At 51.6% G+C, this 23,962-nt stretch overlaps 1 protein-coding gene across 1 annotated transcript in view; it reads left to right on the top strand.

The window, feature by feature from the left end:
• XYLT1 (xylosyltransferase 1) overlaps window positions 1–23,962 on the top strand; it is a gene marked incomplete at its 5' end in the record, with an annotated part of 333,684 nt that overhangs the window by 266,905 nt on the left and 42,817 nt on the right. The window contains one exon of the mRNA XM_019629188.1: window positions 16,111–16,191. Coding sequence (XP_019484733.1) covers window positions 16,111–16,191 — 81 coding nt within the window. The remainder of the gene's footprint in view (window positions 1–16,110; window positions 16,192–23,962) is intronic.

Raw genomic sequence — 23,962 nt, 5'->3', positions numbered from 1 at the left:
CTCCTCCCCACCTGAAATGAAACAGCCCCACCCGGTCCAGACTGAACATCTGATCTGAAAGCCGGACTTGGGCCTCAGCCCCAGGCCAATCACATCACTTAATCGGAAAGTGGAGACTGGCAAAGAGGAGGCCATTGGGTGGTGCCGGCCAGTTTTCCCCGGAGGAAGGGCGAAGCAGGCCACACATCACGTCTTGTTCCGTTGCCAAAGAAGAAAAGTGGAAATGGTGCCCCCAAGAGCCACCGTCTGTCACCTGTGTCCTTTCCTCCTCCAGAGAAGGATCCTCCTTTGGTGCAATTTAATTGTGTTCATCAGTCAACGTTACTTGGCAGACGCAGCCAGGGGCACAAACATCGCCACCCCTGTCCCCACGTAATTGCGCGCCTTGGGATGCTGGAATGTGCTTTCAGGCTGAGCAGTGTTTGATTACAGAGTCAATCTTTGTTTAAAAGTTTGCTGCCCTGGGGAAGTTTCTAACAGGTTTCTTTAAACAATGCATTCTCTGAACACCTACAGCTAAATAGTCCCATTAATTCAAGTCACTTTGCCTGGATGCAGGGGAGCGTGCAGCAGCAGGGCAGGGGCAGGGTCCTAAGCGGTGGCTGCAGCCCCCAGTGGAGGCGCTTTGTCCTGAATTGATCTAACAGGACAGGCCCCTCCCTGAGTGTCCCTGCTCATCCAGCCCTGCTCATGTACAGGGTGCTGGGCTATGTGTTTTCATGGTCTCCTTTCATCTCTCAGCCACCTGGTGAGAGGGGACCTTCGTCACCCCCATTTCAGAGAGAAGGGACATGGGGAACTCACTCAAAGTCGCTTACCTACTGAGAGGTGGAGCTCAGACGTATACCCACCTGTGTCCTTAACCACAAGCCAGGGCTTCCAGGGTCTGACCCACGGACCACTTGCGGTGTGTGAGGTGACTCAAAGTGGCACGCAGGCACTTTTTTTGAAATGTCAATATTTATCCATATTGCCACATGTAAGGAGAACCTGACGCACCCCAGAATCCTGAAGCTAAAGTTTTCTTTAAAGAGTAGCTGATTTAAACGTTAGCAAATCAGTAATACAAAGGGTGAGCGGCTCTTCGATCATTCGACACATTCATTGAGTGCCCACCGTCTACCGGGCCCTGTCCTGGGTGCTGGGACACAGTCATAAAAGAAGCATCTTACTGTCTTGCCCCCTCCATGCTGATGAGGGGAAGGGGTAACAGCACATCAAGCGGACATGTGCCTGAGGAAACACACAGCATGGAAGAAGGGAGGTGGGCCAGAAAGATGCTGGGATAAGCTGGGTATGGGAAAAGTTGTGAGGAAGGCATACGAATGACCAAAAGGAGAGAAACGTAATAATGGCAGGCGTTGGCAAACTTTTTATATGAAGGGTCCGACAGTAAATATTTTGCGGGCCTCGTGGTCTCTTGTCACAATGACGCAGCTCTACCCTGGTGGCAGTAGGCAACTGTAGACAATAAGTACACCAGCAGGCATGACTGTGTTCCAATAAAACTTTATTTACAAAAACAAGTGGTGGGCCACAGTTCGCAGACCCCATGCGTTAGACCATTCTGCCAGATCTCCCACATTTCAGATAATGGCCTTGCCCGGGACACACATGCCTCAGCCCTTCCGAATTCAATTCCCGACCTACCCACCCATCCATCTTCCCATGCGTGGCCTTTCCTGTGTTAATATCTCATGATTCTGTTACCCAGGCGCCAACTTGTGATGCTCCAATGGCCCTGGACAGAGAAAGCATGGTAGAGATGCCCAAGGCCTTTTGGTCAACCTGCCCTGGACCTTGACCTGGGCTCCCACCCAGCCCAGGGTATCTGAATTTGACATAAAACAACAGCCTCCTTTTACTTTATTTCCCCCCAACCTGCGTGGCTTACCAGTCCTGAACTTGAGCTGGAAAGCAGCGCATGGAAGATGGCGTGCCCATCAGCGTTGCCTGGCCAGGGCCAGCCAAGAGGAGGCAGGCAGCTGATTCACAGAGGGCCCTCCATGGCCGTAGGCCTGTCCAGCGCTGCAGAGCGTGTGTCATCCAGAGTAGACTGTCTCTTCTCACCGCCCAGCCTCCTCTGCATACGCCCTTCAGAAATACCTGGTTCTCATTCTCTCTGTAATTCACCCTGCGTCACCTTCCTCCATCTGAATCAAAAAGGTTAATGATGCTGAACCCTGAGACTCATTGATTTCGGGACTTACCCCAGCCTCCTGCTCCCCGTGAGAGCACAAGCCTCGTTTATCTCTCCTTGGCCAACCAGGCAAGTTGCTGACTAATGCCCTAATGCCAGCTAAGTCTCCGAGATTTCCCAGAGTGACTGGACAATTGTTCCTGTTGTGCTTTCCATAAATCTGGTTGATCGTTGTGTCTGGTTCCCCGCTGTCTTTCTGTCTAGATGTGCCCGGGCTCCCTTCCTGTAATTTGTCTCAGGAGACTGCCGCCAGTTGCAGTGTCCACTTCAGAAGAGACAGAGAGATTTTTAGCCTAGGTGATGACCACTTTGCACCTAATGCCTCCTAATGAAATATCAGCTTTAAACACCTCACCACTGATTGATTCATTCTTTCATGCAATTAGTCATTCAACCAATGCGTGCTTATTGGAAAAATACTATGTGCCAGACGTTTTCTAGGAGCTGGGGCTATTGCCAGCAATAGGATAGTTAATTCCTCTGCCCCCGCAGATTAGCCTATTAAATAATTACATGTTCATGACCTTGTGAGGAAGGAACTTTACATGCATATAATACAGAAAATAGACATGCATGTAACCTCTTCTGGCGAGTTGGAGAAAGCTTCCCTGGAGAAGTGCTTTGAGCTGAGAGTTGAAAGAAGTGGAGGAGTGAACTGAAAAACTGGGGGATGAATGTCCAGCCGGAGGGAGTTGCCTGTGCAAAGGTCCTGAGGCATGAGGGAACACGGCCCAAGCAGCAAGTCAAGAGAGGCCTATGTGGACAGGGTGTGGCAAGAGGATCAGCCAAGAGAACAAGGCTGGAGAGATAGTCAGGCCCTGATGATGTGGGACCCTGAGAGCTATGTTAAGGATCCCAAGTGTATCCTAAAAGCAGCAGGTTACCTTTGAAAAGTATGTTATTAGAAAGTGCCATGATGGGATTGCTTTAGCTCCTAATCAATTCCTTGGCAGTGGGAAAAAAGGAAAGAAAAAAAGAAAAATGAAAGTAGAGAGCTGCACCGGGCTGCTGGAGGACGGGAAATCCGACAGCTAATATTTTCTGCTCGTGGGCATGTACATTACAGCTCAGGTAATTACGTTACACTGCGCTGCGTCCCCCTGCTGTCTCACTGTTCTTTTCTCTCTGTTGAGCCTTCCTGCAGCCCACCATACCCTTAGTCTCCATGCCCTGCGTTTCCTGGAGCTAGACCCTGAAATCCTCTTTCTGTCTGTCCTCCGCTTGGCACAGGTTTTCCCGAGCTCCGGACATCGGGGCCAAGCAATGAGACGTGTGTATTCGGGATGTCGGCAGAGCCCGAGCCCAGCTTGCTGGCCCCCCTGAGAGCACAACAGCCCCGCTGTCCGTTTACTGGCCACGAAACCTTGGCAAGTGGCCTTGGTTTTTTCATCTGTGAGGTGAGAACCATCGCAGTTACCTACCTCACCCTTTGCTGTGAGGGTTAAGCGGTGACATGCGAGGTGCCTTGCCAGGCACAGAGAAAGTGCTCAGTACGCGATGACAGTAAGGGTGACACAGGGTGACAGATACACTGGATGAACGGATCCACAGCGTGGAGATGACTCGTGTATTGTTTGGCACTGTGCCTCTAGAGCCTGGTACAGTGCCTGGCACACAGTAGGAGCTAAGTCCTGACCGAAGTAAGGACTACAGGAGCAAATGAATGATCCGTGGCCGTGCCACAGCCACCACTGTCGCCGCAGTGCCTGGTGTCATTTATTCCTAAGTAGCAAGAGGCTTGCGGATACTCGGCTGCATGGCTTTCACTTTGCCATTATTGAAAGCGTCTCTGGGCTCATTCCAACAGTGGAGGATCAATGGAGAGGTTTTGTCTTTACTGATTTCTTTCAGCTAGAGGCATTTTCCGATACTTTCCTCCATGAAAATGGAAAACCGTTCCAAAGAGCCAGAGAGCGAGGGTCAGAAAAACAGTGAGCCATGGTGGGTTCTCACAAATCCCACAGCTGGCTCAGCCTCTTCCCCGCGTAACTGAGGTACGGCACGGATACTGCAGAGCCCTGTCTGGGAGCCCAGGGGGCTGAGGGATGCTGACCTGTCACACCCGTCCGGCCACATGCTGGCTTCCACGCAGTCTGGGAGAGGGGCTGAATCCCACGTGATCCCTTGATGTCGCAAGGCAGGTGTCTAGTCTGTCTGTCCTCTGTGGGAGGAGCCAGGAGGCAGGACCTCAGCTGTCCACGTTCCCAGGACCAAGCGCCGTGTCCCCCAGACCTCTGTGGTGGAGGCCTTGGACTCCAAGGCCAAGTGGCCAGGGTACAAATTCCTGCGCCTGTTGTGTGTGTGCCAACTAGCCTGGCACACGTCATCGAACCTCCCTGTACTTCCTTATCTGCGAAGTGGGTGAGAATAACAGTGCCCGGTCCATGAGGTTGTGGGGAAGGAAGAAGGAATCGGTATCTATCAAGTGCCTGGGACACGTGACTTACTCCCTCAGTGGTTATCCTTGTCATTGTCATCACTGTCCCCAGACACATTACCCAAGCTTGGTCCGCGGTGGCGTGGAGCTCACCTGCTGGCCTTCGAGGCTGGTTGTGGGGGTTCAGTGGACAGTGTACATAGAAAATATGCGCGATGATACTAAGCACGGTCATTGTTGTAGCTGTGTTGTGATGGTTTTTTTTTTTTTCAGTTTGAAATTTAGAGGTTCAACTGGTATAATGTTTTTATTATGGTAACATACACGTAACATAAAATTTACTATCAGTGGCACTCGGTGCATTCAAGTGTTGTGTGACCATCGTCCTACCTAGTGGCAGACATTTTAATCACCCCAAAAGGAAACCCCGTACCCCTTAAACAGTTGCTCTCCACACTCGCCCCTGCCTCTGTCAACCACCAATCTGCCTTCTGTCTCTATGAATTGACCTACTCTGGATGCTTCGTATAAAAGGAAACACGCAATGTGTGTCTTTCCGTACCTGGCTTCTTTCGCTTAGCATCTTGTTTGCAAGGTCCGTCCATGGTGTAGCAGGTATCAGTGTTTCATTCATTTTATGGCTGGAGAATATTCCATTGTATGGATAGACCACGTTGGGTGTATCCGTTCATCCATTAGTGGATATTTGGGTTATTTCCTCTTTGGGACTATTACGTATTGTGCTGCTATGAATATACACGTAAAAGCTTTTGTTGGAACAACTGTTCTCAGTTCTTCTGGGTGTTATGGTGACTTTTTAGTGTCCGTGGTTTAGCTACTTAAGAGCGAAAGGAAAGAAACAGTAAGAAGATAAAGGAGGAAAAGGAAGGGGTTTCAGATTCTCTGTGTGGGTTTGCTGTGTTGGCCGACTTCAGTGCTTTTGGGAACCGATCAGAGAGAGGTTGGCCTTGGCTTCCTTCTCAAGCTCTTGGTCCCTGTTGATGTCCCAGGTGCTACCGCTTCCCCTGGGGAAACCCCTGATAGCTGTGTTGCAGTGTGGCCTGCCTGGGAAATCCAGCCACCTTTGTCCCTTCCTCAGAGAGAAGTCACAAGAGCAGTGAGATAATCAAGCCCTTCCTATGTGCCAGGCACTGAGCTAAGCCTTTCACACACATGAGCTCATCAAGTCCTTGCCCAACTCAGACGAGGAAACCGAGGCTCAGAGGGGTCAAGTAACTGGCAGGGCCACACGGCAAGGAAGCAACAGAGGTAAGCTTCCAGCCTGGTCCCCTGATGCAGAGCAATGTCCCTGCAGGGGACAGCTGGCTGTCACTCAGCTGGGCCCGCCCATGTACCTGCCTTGGCATGAAGGGATTCTATGTGAGTTGGGAAGTTCTGTTTGGGGAATTCATTCAACATTTTCCCCCGTGTGCATTGAGCACCTGTTATGTGCCAGAGATTGAGCTAGTCAAGCCTTTCTCAACTGGGGTTCCTCCTCTGAACCCTGGAACACGAAAGTGATCAGAATGACTATTCTCTTGATTCTTGCCTGGATAGCACACAACTAGTCCCATTCTTTATTTAAAAAAACAAAAAAAAACTTTTTTTCTTGGGGAACAGTGTGTTTTCCCAGGACCCATCAGCTCCAAGTCAAGTAGTTGTTTGTTTCAATCTAGTTGTGGAGGGCGCAGCTCAGTGGCCCATGCGGGGATCGAACCGGCAGCCTTGGTGTTATGAGCACTGCGCTCTAACCAACTGAGCTAAACGACCACCCCACTAGTCCCATTTTTGATGCACAGGGGTGAAGCTAACCCAGGACATAGAATGGATGCCTCAGACACGAGGGACCAAATCTCACAAAGACCCGGCCTCCATCATCACTGTTTCTCCAGCACCTAGAATAGCCCCTGACACATAGTAGGTGTAGCATCAGTCTTTGCTGAATTAATGAATGGGGAACAGTGATGGGAACAGACAGACAGGAACCCTGCCCTCACCGCGCACACATCCTGTTTTACAGTTTACCATACAACCCTCTGACAATCCAAACTGTTTAAATATTCAAGGACCTAGCACAGAAAAAATTCATCAGTGATAAATGAACTGTACCAGCATCCGCCAGCATAGTTAGTGCGAGCAGGTCTTCCGAATAGCCCCAGACGACATTTGTGAAACGATTTTTTTTTTCCCTTAAGAAACACTATCAGTCATATAGGAACATGAGGGGAGTAGGACTGAGGCACTGCCTCTGAGTAAACAGCTTGGGGAGGGGTCACCTTTACCCATAACTAATATCTATCTGTTTGTTGTATACCAAGCACCCATGCTAAGAGCTTGACCTAAAAGCACCATTCCTTTTGTCCTCAAAACCCCTCTATGAAAGGTGTCCTGTTACAGATCCCATTGTTTTGAAGGCTAGAGCACTGCACAGAGACATTGCACCTGTCCCAGGTGGGCCACTCGGTGAGGGCAGAACTCAGCCTGTCCTGCTGCAGAGGTGTCCTCAGAGGCTGTGCTCCGCCCTCTCCCAAAACGAAGAACTGGAATCTGAAGTGGCCATCTTCTCTCATGATTTTTCGAACTTTTCTTTTCAAGCTACTAAATTTTTTTCTTCTCAATTGAAACGTCACCCAAGACCCCAGTGTGGCAAGTAGGTGACAGTGGCTCCTCTGTAGAAACTTCAAGTGAACCATCCTGAGCCCCCACTCCCGCAGAAACTCCCACTCCCGGTCCCCCACCACCTCCAGCCCCAGCCCAGCAGGAACTAGGACCACCCCAGACACTGGCTTCTGTAATAAATTCTCAGAAAGTGTTCTGAGAATTCCAGAAGTGTTCTGCCTCCAAGAACTGCCAAGTTACCACCTCGGAGCCTGTGTCCTCTGTTTAAACAGCCTGCTTTCTCTTCTCATGTCTCATCGGCCGTCTGACATAAACAAACAGCCTTGGAAGTCTGTGGGTGAAGAGTGTGCTGGGCTCAGTATGTCCTGGTCCTCCAGAGTATCTTTCTCTCGAGCCAAGAGCCTGTATCTGCTTGGCTTCCAGAGGTGGCCGCGGTGTGTGTCTCTCTGTGTGGCTTCCCTGTGTGTTACGGTGTGTTGTGACCTTGTTCTAGCACAGACAGGCGAGTGAGCCCGGCAGGCTGCCCAAGGGGATCGGTGACAGTCAGCTGTCCTTGCAGCTCAGTTCCATCCCAGGGCTGAAATCTGAGCTGACCTGACCCTGACATCCTCTGGCGTCCTGCCCCTGGCAGAATGTAGGCTCTGGTCTTGGAGAAGTAATAGTAACAACAGTAATGATAGCTGACACTCTTGAATCTTCTGGGCTAGGCCGCCCCACCTAGAGTCACTTCCCCTGCCCACCTTCCACTCCTTACCCGGCCTCCCCAGGATTTTCGCACTGTGGGCAGCAGTTACTGCCCTCATGTTCCATTTACTCCTCATAGCAACCTATGAAATTGCTATCGTTATCATCCTCTTATTTTCAAGATGTGAAAATTGAACTTCAAATAGCCGAAACGACCCGCCCTAGGGCTACCCAGCTAACGAGTGGTGGGACCAGGATTTGAACCCGCAGCTCACTGGTCTCAGGTCTGCACTGTTTTAACTGCTCCAGTTTCTGCTGTGGTCGTGGGTCGTGTTGCTGCATTAGGGACACCCGTGTGGTGAGATGGGAATTGGTACTTTATTTACTACAGGTCACTGCCATCAGGTTTGCAAACCCAGGGGAGTGTAGAATGGAGAGGGGGAACAATATCTGTTCCCAGCCACACACACACAGAAAGTGGAACTTATCAGTTCAGTTCAACTCAGTTTAATGCGCATTTATACTCGAGCGCTCCCCAGCTGAACTGACACTCAGCTGGTTCTTTCAAAGACACACAGGAGTTGACACAGGCAGAGATCTAGGCAGGGAGTCTCCGGCATCGGGGACAGTTTAGACAAAGGTCCCTATTCTGGAATGCAGCGCACATGTCCTGAGCAGTTTCTGTGGGCCCCTCTGAAGGGCTATGGGGACCCAAAGAGAAAGAGACATCAGGCTGCTGGAACCTCCCACGTTTCAGGCCTGGGCTGGGCACTAGAGAAATGGAGATGGACCTGATAAGGTCCCCAAGCTTGCAGTCTAGACGCTTACACGAGTGCTGGGAACAGAGTTATGTGAGCTAAAAAAAAAAAAAAAATGTCACAGCTTGGTGGAGAACTGGAAGCCGGGGGCATGCCTTTCCTCTGGGCCTTCTAAGCAAAAGATATAGAAGCTTCGTTCTGGAGGCTTCCACTTACTGAGCACCTACTATGGGCCAGGCACTTAGTGTGCCAGACTCGTAACACACAGGCGACTCAAAAACCATCGTCGTCCCCATTTTGCAGAGTAGAAGACGAAGGCTCAGCTAACTTGAGGACCTTTGCTCGAAATCAAACAGCCACTAAGTGTCCAAGATCATAGAGAAATTGCTACAAGCAGCCTCTCTGGAAACAGCTTTTATTGTGGCCAAGTTTTGGCTTTTCCCACCTAAATCCCATTTACTTTTTAAGATTCAATCTGTCGCTGTCCTCCAGTGTGGCCCTCGCCTTGTCCCCACCCAAACGAAATCAAATAACTGTCTGTAATCAGTCGTTGTGAAGGGAGGCACAATTTGGTTAACCAAATGTTGTGCTCATTTGAGATGTCTCATGGCCTTTGAGGACAACCAGATTTCAGGGAATTAAAATATAATCAAATAGACTGCGCGCACACACACACACACACACACACACACACACACACACACAGGGCTGCGTGGCATTTAGTTCTTCATTCATGATTCAGGCAGTGTGCTAGTATCAGGCACGGCCTCTGGATGTGGGTTCTTGTCAGTTCCCTTTCCGGTACAGCCATCTGGAGAAAAAGGCTGATGCGTGAAGAGTCTCGCTGATGGAACATTAGATAAACTGCCTCTTAGAATGGCTTACGTATGTTTAAAATGAGAAACGTGTGTCCTCCATGGGTTCTGTGAAGGCGCCGAGACTTTGAGAAATGGTTTGCCGGTTCCTGCACATGCTGTGAGCGTGCTTTTCACACTGCATCGCGATCGCCGGTCACACAAAGATGCATGCAGTTAAAAGTGCGTGGGTTTTATTAGGTAGGAGGTTCGCTAGTGTGCTGCCTGCCCATGTGGAGGGGAGCGCTGTCCCCTGGCGTCGCCAGCGTGAATTATACTTCAGTCCACCTGATGTTTCTCCTCTCGTCACAAGACTGTCTCCCTTCCTCACTGTCCTGCGTGCTGCTTGAGGACAGGGGCCATAACCACCTCATCCGCTGCCGTTCCTGGTGCCTGGCACCTGAGCTGTCGAAGAAACGGGAGGTCACGTTTCCCAAGACAGCAAACAGCTTGCCAAGTCTTAAGAGTTACGAAGGGCACACAGCGTTCAGAGAACTTCACATAATTCCGGAGGTTGGTCAGGCGGGGCCACTCACACTCCACCTCACATGCCTTGGGAAGGAGAGAGGACATTGTCCTGTGCGTGATGGAGGGATAGTAAATGCAAGAAGGGACACAATCAGACTTATGTTTCAGAAAGATCCTACAAACGTTCCCAGAGAATGGGTGAGAGAGCAGAGTCTGAGGGCCGGGGTGGCACTGTATCCGGCTCACTCGTCCTCGGGTGCCCAGCGTATCTGTAATTATGCCCATGGGATCCTGGGTGGAGCCCAGTGTCTAGCTTTTTCCATACATTTTCCCCCTGTATCTTAGCAAACACGGGCCTCGCCATAAGCTTTGTACATGCAGATCGGGGCTTACCCTTCTCTTAGCCCCAGTGCTTTTGCTTCTGACCTCTCTTCTGGGTGTCCTGGACTCTGGCCATCCTGAGAGATTCCCAGTAGACAAGAAAACATCAGTACGGTCCAAGCATAACAGAGAGCCGAGGACAGAGTGACAGCAGTCCCTGCCCCCACCCAAAAAGACATAAGCCATGTGGGGACATGGGTCCAAGGCCACGCATGAGAGGAGGTCAAGTGGCTGGGACTCAGACCAGACGAACACAGAGGCGAGGCCCACACCAGGGACAGAGGCTTTGTCACTGTCACCTCCTGCTGTGCAACAGCCTTCCCCTTCCCTCGAAAGGAAGCAGGAGATGTCCAGAGGCAGCTGTGGATTCCTGTTTGTTTCCGGGCTCTCTTCCTAAAGAAACGCAACACACATGTGAAGCATGTGCCTCACAAGGCAGGCAGGACCTAAAAGGCCCGGATGGACCTGGAGTGCCAAGGTCCGATCTCCCCTCCGCCTCTCCTAAGACTTGGGCCAAGCAGCTAAATCTCTCCAAATCCTACTTTATTCACCTATAAACTGCTACCGGTTTGGGGGTTATTGTGGATTAAAGGAGGTGCACTTAGCACTTTCTAGGCGGCCAAGAGAGAGTTTTCTGCAATGAGCATTGTTAAGTGTGTTCTCATGCCCTGTGGGTAATCGTGCCGCACGTCCCCCAGCTCACTGGGCAGAGACGTGGTGGGGGAGAGAGCGTTCCTGGCCAAGGGAATGGGACGGGCAGAGGCACGGGGAGAGAAGTGAGGGACGCGCTAACTGCCTTCCCAGGCCGAGCTTCTCCCGCGGGGCAGCCGCCCCCTTGAGGCCTGCGTGCCAGCAAATATTTGCTGAGCACCTACTATGCGTCAGGTCCTGGAGGAACGGAACGGAGTTAGACCCAATACCTGTTCATCTCAGGTCTGTTGCCAGGCTCCCGAAAAGTACTGTCCAAGATGTCCAGATAGAAAATCCCAGAGCTGTTGGCAGACAGATGGGCAGCAGCTGAAGCAGCTGTCCCAGGCACTAGAGAAGACGGCTCTGTGTACCCCCCACGCGCCCCCTGCCACTTGACAGAAGGCCCCCTTCCCAGGCCTGGCCAGCCTGCCAGAGAAGCCCACCAGCCTCTCCGGACCTTCCACTCTATCACCTTTGCAATTCCCACTCCCTCCCATGTGAGCCCCAGCCATGCCCTCAACTTGGGGCAGCCTCATTCCATGGAGGGTGTCTTTCTGAAAGCAGAGGGAGACTAAAAAACGCCCTTCAAATGAACAGTTCCGCACCTAGAAATGTAATCGTACGTCAATCTATCATACCTACGTCCGGGAAGATAAATATGTACGGAAGCTCACAGGAGAGCAGAGTCTATAAGAGGGGGAAGGAAGTAACCTATATGTCCATCATTAGGGGATTGGCTAAACTCATTCCTTAGGACTTTGTGCTGCCATTAAAGAGGTGACGTCTACCTGTACGTGCCTATGAGGACAGCAGGATATATCATTTGAGAGAACTGTGCAGACGATCCCTGAGAGGAAGCTGGGGACGTAGCGACATGGTGTGTTCTGAGCTCAGGTCGAAGGTGCCTCCTCGACCCTCACCCCTTCGCCTTGCCCGATCCCATGGTCCTCCATGCACCAGCCCTTGTGCGCAGTTTCGCGCCACAGACAGCCCGCCCACTGCACCCAGAGGACTGAACCCGGGCCCTCTGGGCTTGGTGCTCACTGGCACCATTGGCCGTCTGAAATTCTGAACCTGACACGACAAAACCTCTGTGCCTAACTTTTGCCTGAGCCGCGGTCAGCCTCACCAGGAGCCGCGAGCACCCCTGGCAGGTTCTTCTCAGCCTCCCATGTCGGAGAAGGAGATCTGAGGCCCACGTATGGCGGGCAGGAGGGTACCAGAGACATGACGCCGGCTCTGTGACAGGCTTTTTCCTAGTGGGGGCTGAACAGGCGCCAGCCCCTTCCCGCTGCCCGCAGACAGGCGTGGCTGTGACGGGGCTCCTGGACATGGTGTGGGGGTTGTGGGGGACCAGAGAGCCGAGCCCCCCTCTCCTGCGTGTCCTCGTGCCTAGAGTCATTCCACACGTTAGACACACACGATGGTGCAGTGGTCCTCTGGGGGCCAGTTCCTAACACGCACACCAGCAGGGAAAGCGTGGACAAGTCCCTTCTAGGGGGCGTTCCGGAACCATGCTCTGAGGACGTTCCGTAGGTATTATGCCCAGACAGCCTTCCAAGTTCAAAATCAGGTTGGGTCTTTATCCTGCTGTCCCCCGTTCAAAATGTCTTAAGCTTCTGGTGTTCAAGATGGCAATAATAACACCGTTAAACAACAGGTGACATTTATCAAAGGCTTACTGTATGCCAGGTGCGCCTCCAACAGATCGCATACGCGTTATTTTATTTAATACTTCCCAGCACCTGAGGCTTATGGAGATGAAAGTAACACGGGCCGAGTCTGGGCTTTCAGGAGGAGACCGTGGGGAGAAGATGAAGAAGGAAAGGGAAAGAGAATTAACTGCCGCGATCCGTGCTTGACTTAAAGCAGCGCTTCTTACACTTTAAAGGGCGCCTGGCAATCATGTTCAAAAGCAGATTTTTCACTCAGGAGGTCTTGGGGGAGCTCTGGGTGCGAAGACCGGACTCTGAACGGGGAGGCACTCGCGCACCGGTATCTGCTCTCCTGCACCGGGGAACTCCTCCACTCACTCACTCACTCATTCATTCATGCATGCATTCATTGGTAGAATCAGTGTGTAGTCCAAAGCACGAACTTTGACCTTTCGAAGCAGGTTCCAACCCTGATTCTTCACTCCATGGGCCACTTCTCTGACTCTTAGCTGCTCACCTGGAAAATGGGAATGAAACTTACGTTTTGTGCCATCTTTGTGACTGCTAAATGCAAGAAAACGTAGCAAACGTTTGCCTCAGGGACTAGGTCATGGCGAGCACTCTGGGAGTGCCCACGGAGGTTATTTTAGTATTCGTTTATGAATTCATTTCAGCCAGTATTCTCATATGGTCCCGATGCATTTGTTTTAATATTTATTGATGGCAAACAAACAAGTTTATTTAAACAAAGATGCCCCAGGGGCTCCCAAGGCGACTGTGATGGGTGCCGGGGTCGCCGTCGTGAATCAGGGGAAGTGGCGTTAAACGAAGAGACGTGCCTTCTAGCAATTTCCGCGAAAGGTGCAAGGAAATTGGTGAGGAGACAGACACAAGTGGCGAGCGGTGGCAGCCACCTGGCAAGTGACTCCACCAGAAAGAGCGAGTGAGAAATGCGTGTGAGGCAGGGAGAGAGAGAGAGAGAGAGAATGAGAGAGAGAGAGAGGGAACCTGGAACTGCATAACATGTCAACAGATCGCAAGCTGTTAATTACCCGGAGAGAACTAAATATTATGTAGGCAGCTATCGACAGGCGTCTGACAGCAACAATAGGAAAACTTGGTCCCCAGCCGAGTTCCGTCTCCACTTGGAGAAGGGCTGGGGAGATAGGCTTCAGCATTCAGGGGAGGCTTTTTACACAGAGGGAGAGTGAGGGCCCCCCCCCAGGGCCCCAGGGAGAGGGGAGTGGCAGGGGGCCCCCCTCACTGGTCCATCCAACCAAACACTCGGCCCTCTGCTTTGAAAAGCGGCTTTACCCAGAAGCGCTGAGCCTGGACTCCGCGGCCCCCTCCCCGTCTGCCCTCCCTCCTGCAAGATGTCATCTTTTGAGGGGATTTCATGTGGAAGCATCGCTAAGTAAATCCGCTAAATGCCTATTCATCCCCGTCAGATGGGGGCTTGGTGAAGCGGTTAATGTGAAAATGGCCCCAGCTCGGGGGCCCTGAAAGGCGCTTTCTGGGGCTGCCAAATGGAGCTGCAGCCACTGACCCTGGAAGGCCCGAGGCTTCCCGAGAGGGAGCCCGGGAGCCCCAGCCCGGCCCCTCCAATCCTCCCACGGAGGCCACTGAGAGGCCCCTAGTTATTATCCTCCCCGCTGCCAGGGACCCATTCAGAGGTTAACTTGTCCCCCTATTCATCAGGACGACAATAATGAACTGGGGCACAGAGGAGTGAGGGGGTTGGTAGACGCGGAGTTGCAGTGGGCTTCATTGGTCTGGAAGGAGCTTGCTTTAATATTTTACAGGCGGATTTAGTTAACGCCTCTCAGCACTTCAGGAGGCCCTCTGCCCACATGCAACCTTAACTCGGCACGGGGCACGCGTGGGCTTTACCTTGCAGCACGCGCGTGGGCTTTGTCCATACCGAGGTGCACCGTGGAGCAGGCACGTGGGGCACGCCTTTGTCTGCGTCCCCGTCCCCCGGGTTCAAAGCGGCAGAGCTCAGTTTTCACCGCTGCGTGTTTTACCTGGGGTGTGGCCCCCTCCGCTGCTGCCGTCCTGAGTTGGTCGACGTGAGTCATGGAATCCCAAAACAGGGATCTGGCGTGGCGAGGCTGCAGGGAAATGAAGGAGGGGGACGGGTGTGGGGCAGAAAGAGTAGCAGCTTGCATTTATTGTGCACCGACTGTATGCCCCCTCAGCCCACCCAGTTATCCATTCACAGTATATGCTCAGAGAACCCACTGTCCGCTGGGCAGCCAGGTGAGTTCAGGGAAGGTTACATGACTTATCCTTAGACCCACGCAGCTGACTCAGGAGTGGATCTGGGGCATGTCTCCATACCTTTCTGCTTCTTGAGCCCAGGTATCACCTTCTAAGGTGCCCACCTGCCTCCCTTCCCTTCCCAGAGATGCCTTTCCTTTTCACGGTCCTCACACTTCTCCCAGTTTGAAACAGTGGTTAACCCTTTCCTTCTAAATAAAAATCGCTGAGCAGAGACGCCTGATGATAAAGGAGCTGTCACTTCAGCCCCGTTTACCTGTTGGGGTTTATGCAGCGGAAGAGGCGATGCATTTCTGGCAGATGGAGACCCGTGTGACTGCCTTTTAAAATACTGTCACAGCTGTATGCACAAGCTGATTAGCTGTGACTACACTGCTAGTGCCGAGATTGATGGCGATAAATTTGGGATAACAATGCTGGGAACGGTGTCATCTGTTTGTGTTGCACCTCATCTTTTTTAAAGCTCTCTCAATCAGTTGCCCAGTCGCTATCGAGGACTTCGTGTTCACTCATTCACCCAACAAACGTTAATGTAGCTCCTACTATGTGCCAGTGATGAGCAAGTCTTGGAGCTTACATCCTAACGTAAGCCAATTTAATGCTTTCAGATGGTTGGCAAGATAGTGAAGTAAATACAGTGATATGATAAAGGCTTAAAGGGGGATACAGGTGCTACTCTAAGTTGAGTGGCCACACAAGGTCTCTCTGATGAGACCACATATGCAAAGCAACCTGAATAACAAGAGCAAGCTCACAATGGGAAGGTGTGGGGCAGAAGTTCCCAGGTACAGCAAGTGCAAAGGCCCTGGGGTTGCTGTGTATCTGGCGTTGAGCTCCTCGCTATTGCCTTACTATTTGCCAAGCCCAGTGCTGGGCACTGGCGATTCCAAAACAAATAAGATACTCTGCTTATCCTCAACGAGTTCGCGGTGTGTGGCGTATACAGGAGACACACACACAAATAGCCCATGCTAATGTAGTAAGGGAAGTCCAGAGCTGGTGACTCATGAAAGAATACGCGTTACCAGCCTGTGTGGTGTGACACAAGGAGGGATCCTGTGTCCTGCGACAGCAGAGGGAGCCAAAACTCAGTTCTCCGTGGTCTCTGGAGGTCCCTGACTTTCCTCTCCGTCTGTTTCCACAGGACCAATGACCAGCTGGTGGCATTTCTCTCCCGATACCGAGATATGAACTTCTTGAAGTCACACGGCCGGGACAATGCCAGGTAAATACACCCTCTTCCTACCTTTGTGCAAAGTGGAAACGAAGGTCTAGAGCGATCATTTCGGGGGCTTTCTTCTAGGCCCGTTTGGTGCAGCCAGAGAAAAGTTGAGGATGGGAGAAAGGCAGGTGCGGGTGCGGCTCGCCCCTTCCACGTTGGACCTGAAGTGGCCCGTCCTGTCAGCTAAGGACAGATAATAGAAAATGTTTCCCATCATGTCATACAAGTAGCCCTTAATGGCTTTCATCCAAGCACTTTCGCGAGTCCGTGATCTTGTTGTGGGCAGCCCTTAGACGTAAGGAGGGCAGCCATTGTTAATTCCCATTTTATTGGCCGGAAGACTGAGGCCCGTAGTTTAAGTGATGTCCCCAGATCAATCATCTGGTCAGACAGTCGTTCAACGAACATTTGCTGAGTGCCAGGCATCCGTGTAGCAGCGACCAGGAGAAAATCCTCACTCTCCTGGAATTCACTTCCTAGTGGCAATGAGTCTCGTGCCAGCGTGGTGTTGAACTCAGCCATCCTGACGCCAGCCCTGTGTCCTCACCACTGCCTCACTCCTGCTGCCTGAGACGTTGGCAGGAACTCGAGCTACCCAAGCCCGATCTGGGCCCGTTGCGCCTCCCTCATTAAAATGAGCAAAGCCAGATAGCATCACTGCAGGCCAGCTCTGAGCTGAGTCTTAATCTCCGTGGCCAGTGATTAGCCAGGAGGGACACAGTCTCCAGTGGCCCTTGTAGGACAGGTCACATGATCAGCTCCACCCTCCGGAGATCAAACATCATTAAAAACAGCCCAGGGGCACCCTGACATCTTAGAGCCTTTTGCCAGAGTTGCCCTCCGCGTGGAAGCTGGCAGCTCATAGGACAGTTTCCGCTCGTTGATGTGTGTTGTGTGGCCCTCGTGTTGGTTTGGCTTGGTTTGGTTTGGTTTCATTTGAAAATGCATAGCCCCATTTAAAAATAGTAGCATTTCCCATGAAAATCCAGATTTCAGCTTGTCTTAAAAGCTAAGGAGGGCCGCTGACTCTGTGCCTGAATTTTCTCACAGCCGCTAGCAGCGGGATCGAGACACTGCCCGTGCTCTGCAGGACTCCACGGTCCTCACCTGTCCCCGTTCCCTACTGGGGCCTGTTGGTGGTTCAGTGTGCAGGCTCTGCCCCAGGCGGTCTCCGCCGATGCCGTTGGGTGTGTGGCTTTGGCTGGCTCTGTGACTACGTTTCCCCCGCTAGCCACAGCGGGGAGGGGACAGAAGAGGCAGAGGGCTTCGTTTCCTGAGCTTTTGAGAAGTAACCCGGAGTGCTTGTGTGGTATCGTCTTCCAGCATTTTAACTGTGATTTCATCCCGCTGTCTAGAGGTTGTTCTTATCCCCCTGACAGACGGCATTCTTTACATTTAAAAGGAGCCCAGGGGCTGGCCGAGTGGCTCAGTTGGTTAAGAGCTTGCTCAAGAGTGCGAGCGCTGAGCAACAGGGTTGCCGGTTCGATGCCCGGCCCGAGCTGAGCGGCCGCTGAGCTGCCAACAGGTGGCAGGATGGCTCAGCTAAAGAGAAAAGAAAAAAGGAAAGAAAGAAAAGGAGCCCAGGCTTGAAGACGCTTCGTACATCAGCACAGATTAGTAAGGCATGTTCTGGCCACTAGGGGTGGAGAGACCTAAGTGGATAAAAAGGAATTATCGCCACTGTGTCCTGTGTTCCTACTAAGTGCCCATCTCTCCAGTAGGCCCTTTTCATGCAGGATCCAACTTCATTCTTACAGCCACTCAGTGCGGAAAGAAGTATTATCCCCATTTGTTAGGAAAAGAAAGGCAGATCTTTGGGAACCTACGTGGTTGACCTAAGGCCTCACAGCTGGGAAGTGCTAGAATTTGAACCCAGGTTTCTGGCCCCAAAGCCCCAAAGCCCACGGGAGTGAGGTAGGTGGAGCTGAACACGATTTAAGGGAGGTGGTTCGTGATCAAACCTGGCCCACACCTTCGTGTCCCCACCCTTAGGGACGGAATGAAGACCCCCTCTTCCCCTCTAGGTAACCGGGTCATACGTGCTTTATGCAAACAAAAGTCGCACCATGAGAAAGGAGCCCATCGTAAGCTGGTAGATGTGTCTGAGTTACATCGACTCTGCCAGTCTTGTTTCCGCTGAGTCAGCATTGATTCTCTGTCCGCTGTTTCCAGGCACTGAGCTAGGAGCTGAGTATAGCGCAGAGGTTGAAACCATGGGTTTGGCGCTTCCACCTCCTGGGCTGGAGGCCTGCTCCACTGTGTCCCGGCTGTGCTGCAATGGACAAGTGACTGAACCTCTCTGAGCTTTTTCCCTTCTCTGTACAGTGGAAATATTGATAGACCTACACTCACGGGGTTGTTGGGAAGACTAAATGAGATGCTACCTAGAAAACGTTTGACGCGTAGTAAATGCCCTATCGTGGGGGTGGTGGTGATGGTGGTATTGCCATGACACGCACAGGACTGAGATATTGCTGGTTGACAAAGAAATAGATGGTGTGTGGGCCAAACCCGTGCCTCTGGGTGTATGAGTACTTACTGTGTAGCTGATGAGCATCAGTGGTTGACAGCTGGTACCCCGATGGCCTGGGGCAGGATGACGGCTCAGGCTAAGGAGATGTGGCTTGCACTTCCCTCTAAAACCCTAAAACCCGGGGCTTCTCTGGACAGAACAGCTCAGAGGTTCCAACACTCACACACGAGTCCTCAGCTGGTATTCTCTCACTCGGATGAATTAAGGGCAGTAATTTAGCGTGAGTTTACTAGTAAAGTCGGCCAGCGTGCCATTCTCTGCCACTCAACTCGTTTCTGTTAGCTGAGGTCTCATCCCTGTTGCACAAACAAACCTCACCTCTGCCCAGCCCCCGTTGTCTGTCCTACGTGTGTGGAGCTGGGCGCGGCTTAGCTCCAGTGCCTGCACTGGCGGTGTGTTAGAAAGGGCGCTTTTGGTGGGAGATAGCAGAAACCCAGCCCAAACTAGCTGAGGCAGTAAAGCAAGCTATTGGATCATGCAACTCAAATATCAGTAGCTGACTTCAGATATGGCTGAATCAGGACGTTCAAATGACATCATTAAGCCCTGAGTCTGTCACTGCTTTTGGCGGGGAGTGGGGCAGTGGGGGTTAATGACTTTTTATTATTTCTTGACAGGGTTAAAATAAAATAAGCACATCACATTAAATAGCCAAGTAGTTCACTGGTGGGAACCTTTTTTAAATTGAGATATAATTGACATATAACACTGTATCAGTTTCAGGCGTACAGCATAGTGATTCTATATTTGTGTATATCGCAGAATGATACTGCACAGTTAAGTCTAGTTAAATGCGTCCACCACATAGGTACGGGTTTATTTGTGTGATGAGAACGTTTAAGATTTACTCTCTGCTCCCCACGCTGCACATGATACCACAGGACTTACTTATTTTCTAGCTGGAAGTTTGTACCTTTTGCACTTAACTCCTGTTAGTTCCCGTTTCCTTTTTATTGGTTTCATTTTCTGGCTCCAGATGGTGACCCTTCTCAGCTTAGTAGCCTCATTTTACAGATAAGGAAACTGAGGCTCAGAGCGGTGAGAACTTGCTAAGCCCGCACAGCTGGGCAGAGCCAGGACACAGCCCTAGGTGAGGGCGTCCCCAGAGCCTATGCCCGAACCCCGGCCTGGTGACGCCTCTCTGTGCTCTGGTCCTGCTTTCCTCCAATATGCTGTGTGGCTTCGAGGCAGCTGCTCTGCTTCTCTGGGCTTCATTTCCTCCCTTTTAAAAACAGGGGGGGATGCACGAAATGGCCTCCAGAAACCCTTCCTGTTCTGACACTCTGTGCGTCAGACCGTGTGACCGAGGCAGAGAGCTTCAAAGACAGAGATGGGGAGGGACAGTGAGGGACAAAATAGGTCCCAGGGCGCCTCTGTTTTAATGCCACGTGGTTTCTGGTAGCAATTTGCCCATCTTTCTGTCCCTGGTCCATGCCATCAACGACCATTTGGACCCTCAGCTCCCGCTGGGTAGACATGGCATAAAGGCAAACTAGTGTTTTAATAGCTGCCAAATAGGTCCTGACGGTTCCTGTAATTAAACGAAGGGGAGTGTTGTGTTCACTGTTTCTTCTTGCTTTCCGCCCAAAATAAATCAACTGGATCCACTGAAGGGCAGGGAGCTCAAGTTACCGTTTACCCAGACAGGCCCCGCAGGGCGAGTAAAGTGGGCCCTGAGTTCGCCTGGCAGCCTGAGGACACGGGTCGTGCAGACGTCCCCAGGAGCTCCTGGCTTCTGCTCGGCGAGTGTCAGAGAGGTTTCCCAAATCTCTGCAGCCTGCACACGTCTCGGTGTGTGGGGATGGGCCCCGCACAGGGAGATGGAAGGGAAAAGCCGTTTCCCGTTTGCTCTGGGACTTTTCCTGCCTGGGTTGATCAGGTTCTCCACCTAATTCAGGGTCACCAGGACCCCAGTGCTTAGCACCCTGGGACTCCGGTGTAACCCTGGGGCCCTGTGGGGTCGTGAGTGGTAAGAGCATAAGCGTGGAGCGTGGCCAGCTCTGCGACGGGACAGCAAAGGACTTCGAAGCACCATGCTTCCGTTTTCTCATCTTTATCCAACCCGGACAGTGGTGTCAGGATGGTGGGTGACTGCATGTCCTCACTGACCACGGGAAGGCCCCGAGCTGGGCGCTTTATGTCACTCCAGCCTCACTGGGCAGGTGTCAGCCCCGTTTAGAGATGAGTACAACTGAGGCTTGGAGAGTTGCTTTCATGTGCTCATGGTCCCACGGCTAGTGAACAGCGCAGCTGGGATGGGAACCATTCAGTCTGACTTTTCTCACCCCAGGATTAGCGACTCCATCTGAGAGGACCCCTAGTTGTAAGTTCTTGGGGTGAACAGGAAAAAGAACAATATTCTCAAGACTTAAAGCAGAATCTGTTTTTAAATGAGCAGGGGAGGGAAGTCAGCCCCTTCTCGGGCCACCTTTTCCCAAAGTGGGCTTATGAATCACCAGTGACGTGTGAGATTATTCCAGGGAGTCCATACATGTGCATGCTGGGAAGGCTGGGCGTTGCTCGTATGCGTACCAAAAACAATTGATCAGATTCGCCCATCTAGCCCATGACTTCATGGGTATTATGCTTTAGAATAAGACTACATTTAGAAAAAAAAAGCAGTTGAAGCTATTTAAAGTGGTTTCAAGAAAAATATTAAGGGAATTCTCATGGACGCTACGTAAAGCACATAGCATGACGGTTCAGAGCCCGGGCTCTGGCACCAAAATACAGGGCTCCCAGGCTAAGCACTCGCTAGGTGTGTGACCTTGGCTAAGTTATGTCAACCACCGAGTGTCAGTTTTTCCATCTGTAAAATGGGTGTCCATTTTCTCATCTGTAAACTGGGAACAATAACCAACCTCATAGTGTGTGACTATATGGATAACCTCTTGGGACAGTTAGTTGTGCATATTAAGTTGATGATGATGGTGGTGATGGTGATGGTGGTGCTGGCAATGATGCTGGAGAAAAATCTTGAAGATGGTATACAAAGGATTAACATTTTAGAAGCATTCTGCAACTCGTAGGGAAACGACTAGCATTTCAAATGTAAGAAGGCGAGACCAGAGGAAGGGAGGAGGATAGGACAGGTCCCAGCCCTCACGTCAGAAGTGACATTGCAAGTTTCTTCCTGTTCCCAGGTCTGGACCCTGCCCGCCCCCGCCCCCCCACACACACACACACGCTACAGGCAGCACTCCCCATTTGGGCACCAGAAAAACAGCTAAGCATCTTTGGCAGCCTCTTTTCTCTGACACTGAGCTAATCTTCAGACCCAAACCTCCCTTGATGTATAAACAGGCAACTATTTAGCCAGAAGTTGGCAGATCCTTCGAGAGCCTGGCCAGGAACCTCCTCCAAGCAAATCCGCTTTCAGGAAGGCCGTTCGGTGCCAACTTGCTTATGAGGAGCAGGGCTCTCTCCCCAGCTGTCTCCTCACCCTGATTGATGTGAGGAGATAATTAATATCGCATCTCCAATGGGGAAAGCAACTGCCTGTTCCTTGAGCTCTTCTCACACCCAGGCAGTGGGTTTATCACTGTTTGCGTGTTCGCTCTAGTTCATTACGGCAGCCCCGTCAACACGGCTCTCGGCGTCGCCCAGGCCCCCACCCAGTTGTGCGTGCGTGGCCTCTCGCAGCGTCCGCCTGGGTTCTGCGGGCAACTTGGGAACTTTTCTTTTTTTCCAAACAATACAGGTTGATGTTAGACGAAAGGCCAGAAGGAAAATACGCTCATAGCATCATGTCTGAGGGGTGGAGTGTGGTTTTCCTTTCCTCCTTTGATTTCTCTGTATGTTCCAAGCCTCCTACGAAGCATATGCATTACTTTTGCAATCAGAACAAAAGGCAGTAAATATTGCTTTCAAAATGTGTGAAATGTAGAAAACCCATCAGCCCCTCAGCGGACCTTTAGACGGGCCGAGTGCTGTGAAGCGCGTGGGCCTCCAAGCTGGAGGGCTCCCGGCTGCAGGATTTGGGCCCCGGACTCTGCATTTCTGCTCAGGCTTGTTTTTCTCCCGTCCTTGAATGTCAAACTCAAGTCAGCTTGCTTCGCACAGGGCATGTAATGATAGTTAACACATGGAGGGTTTACTGTGTGCCACGGGCTGTTCTAAATGCCTTACTGATATTAATTCTTTCGGTTCTCACACCAACCCGTGATCACCATCATGCCCGTTTTCCAGAGCGGGGACGCTGAGGCTAGAGAGATTCACCAGCACACAGCTTCGTAAGCGGGGAAACAGACGGGAACCCACGCAGTCTGGCTCGCGTCTGCCCTCCTGACTCCTGTGCGACCCTGATTCTCTGAGTGCCCTGTGGCGTCTCCTACCCGGTCCGGGCCTCACGTGCTTACGGATGATTTCGTGCCTTCCGCCAGTCAGGTCGGAGCCCGCCTGTCAGCGGCTGGGCTCCTCCGGAGTGAGCCAGTGAAGCTGTGCGTCTCCCTGCAGCTCTGACTCCGGCTACCTCCGCCACTTTTCAGGCACCCGGGCCCTTGCACACACACACTGTGTGATAAAGCTTATCCAACTCTTCCCATCAGGCAGAAACGCCACCTCCTCAGCAAAGCCGTCCCCAGCAGGCCTCACTAATTAAGGCCCTGTCTCTTTATTTTCTGTCATTGCACTCACTCCAAGTTACTCTGCATCGCACTTACCACAAACATCTAATTACTTATTAATGTGTCTTGTAGCTCTTTGTGTCTACTTCTTTATTTATTCATTAGAGCAGTTTTATGGCCTTGTGGCTACGAAAGGGGAATCCAGAGCCTGACAGTTCAGATTTGAATCCCGCCCTTGCAACTCACCAGCTGTGTGGCCTTTGGAAAATTACTCAACCTCTCTGGGCCTCTGTTCCTTCATTTGTAAAGTGAACACTCCTAGGGTTGTGGTGAAGACTAAATGAGAGACTATATGTTACGTGTGAGGAACGGGGCCTAGAAAGTAGCAAGTGCTCAGTAAATGGTAGAGGTTATTTCCAGGTGTGTGTGTTTGGTACTGAACTATCAGGGCACAGAGGGCTTCTCCTTAGCCCTGGAGGTGCCCTATACTCATGTACATAGCACACCTGTCCACCAAATCCCAGGAGAGGGGAGGAGGAGGATAGAAATCTAAATTTTCTAGCTTGATAAAGGAAAAATGTTAAGCACCTTGGTGAACATTTATGGAGCGCTGACTATGTGCTGATCATTTGGCCAAGCCCTCCCCCGTATATCATCTCATTTAAACCTTCGCACC

Source organism: Hipposideros armiger, unplaced genomic scaffold, assembly GCF_001890085.2.
Source record: "Hipposideros armiger isolate ML-2016 unplaced genomic scaffold, ASM189008v1 scaffold_830, whole genome shotgun sequence".
Lineage (NCBI taxonomy): Eukaryota > Metazoa > Chordata > Mammalia > Chiroptera > Hipposideridae > Hipposideros > Hipposideros armiger.
This window is presented reverse-complemented; position numbering and strand designations above follow the sequence as displayed.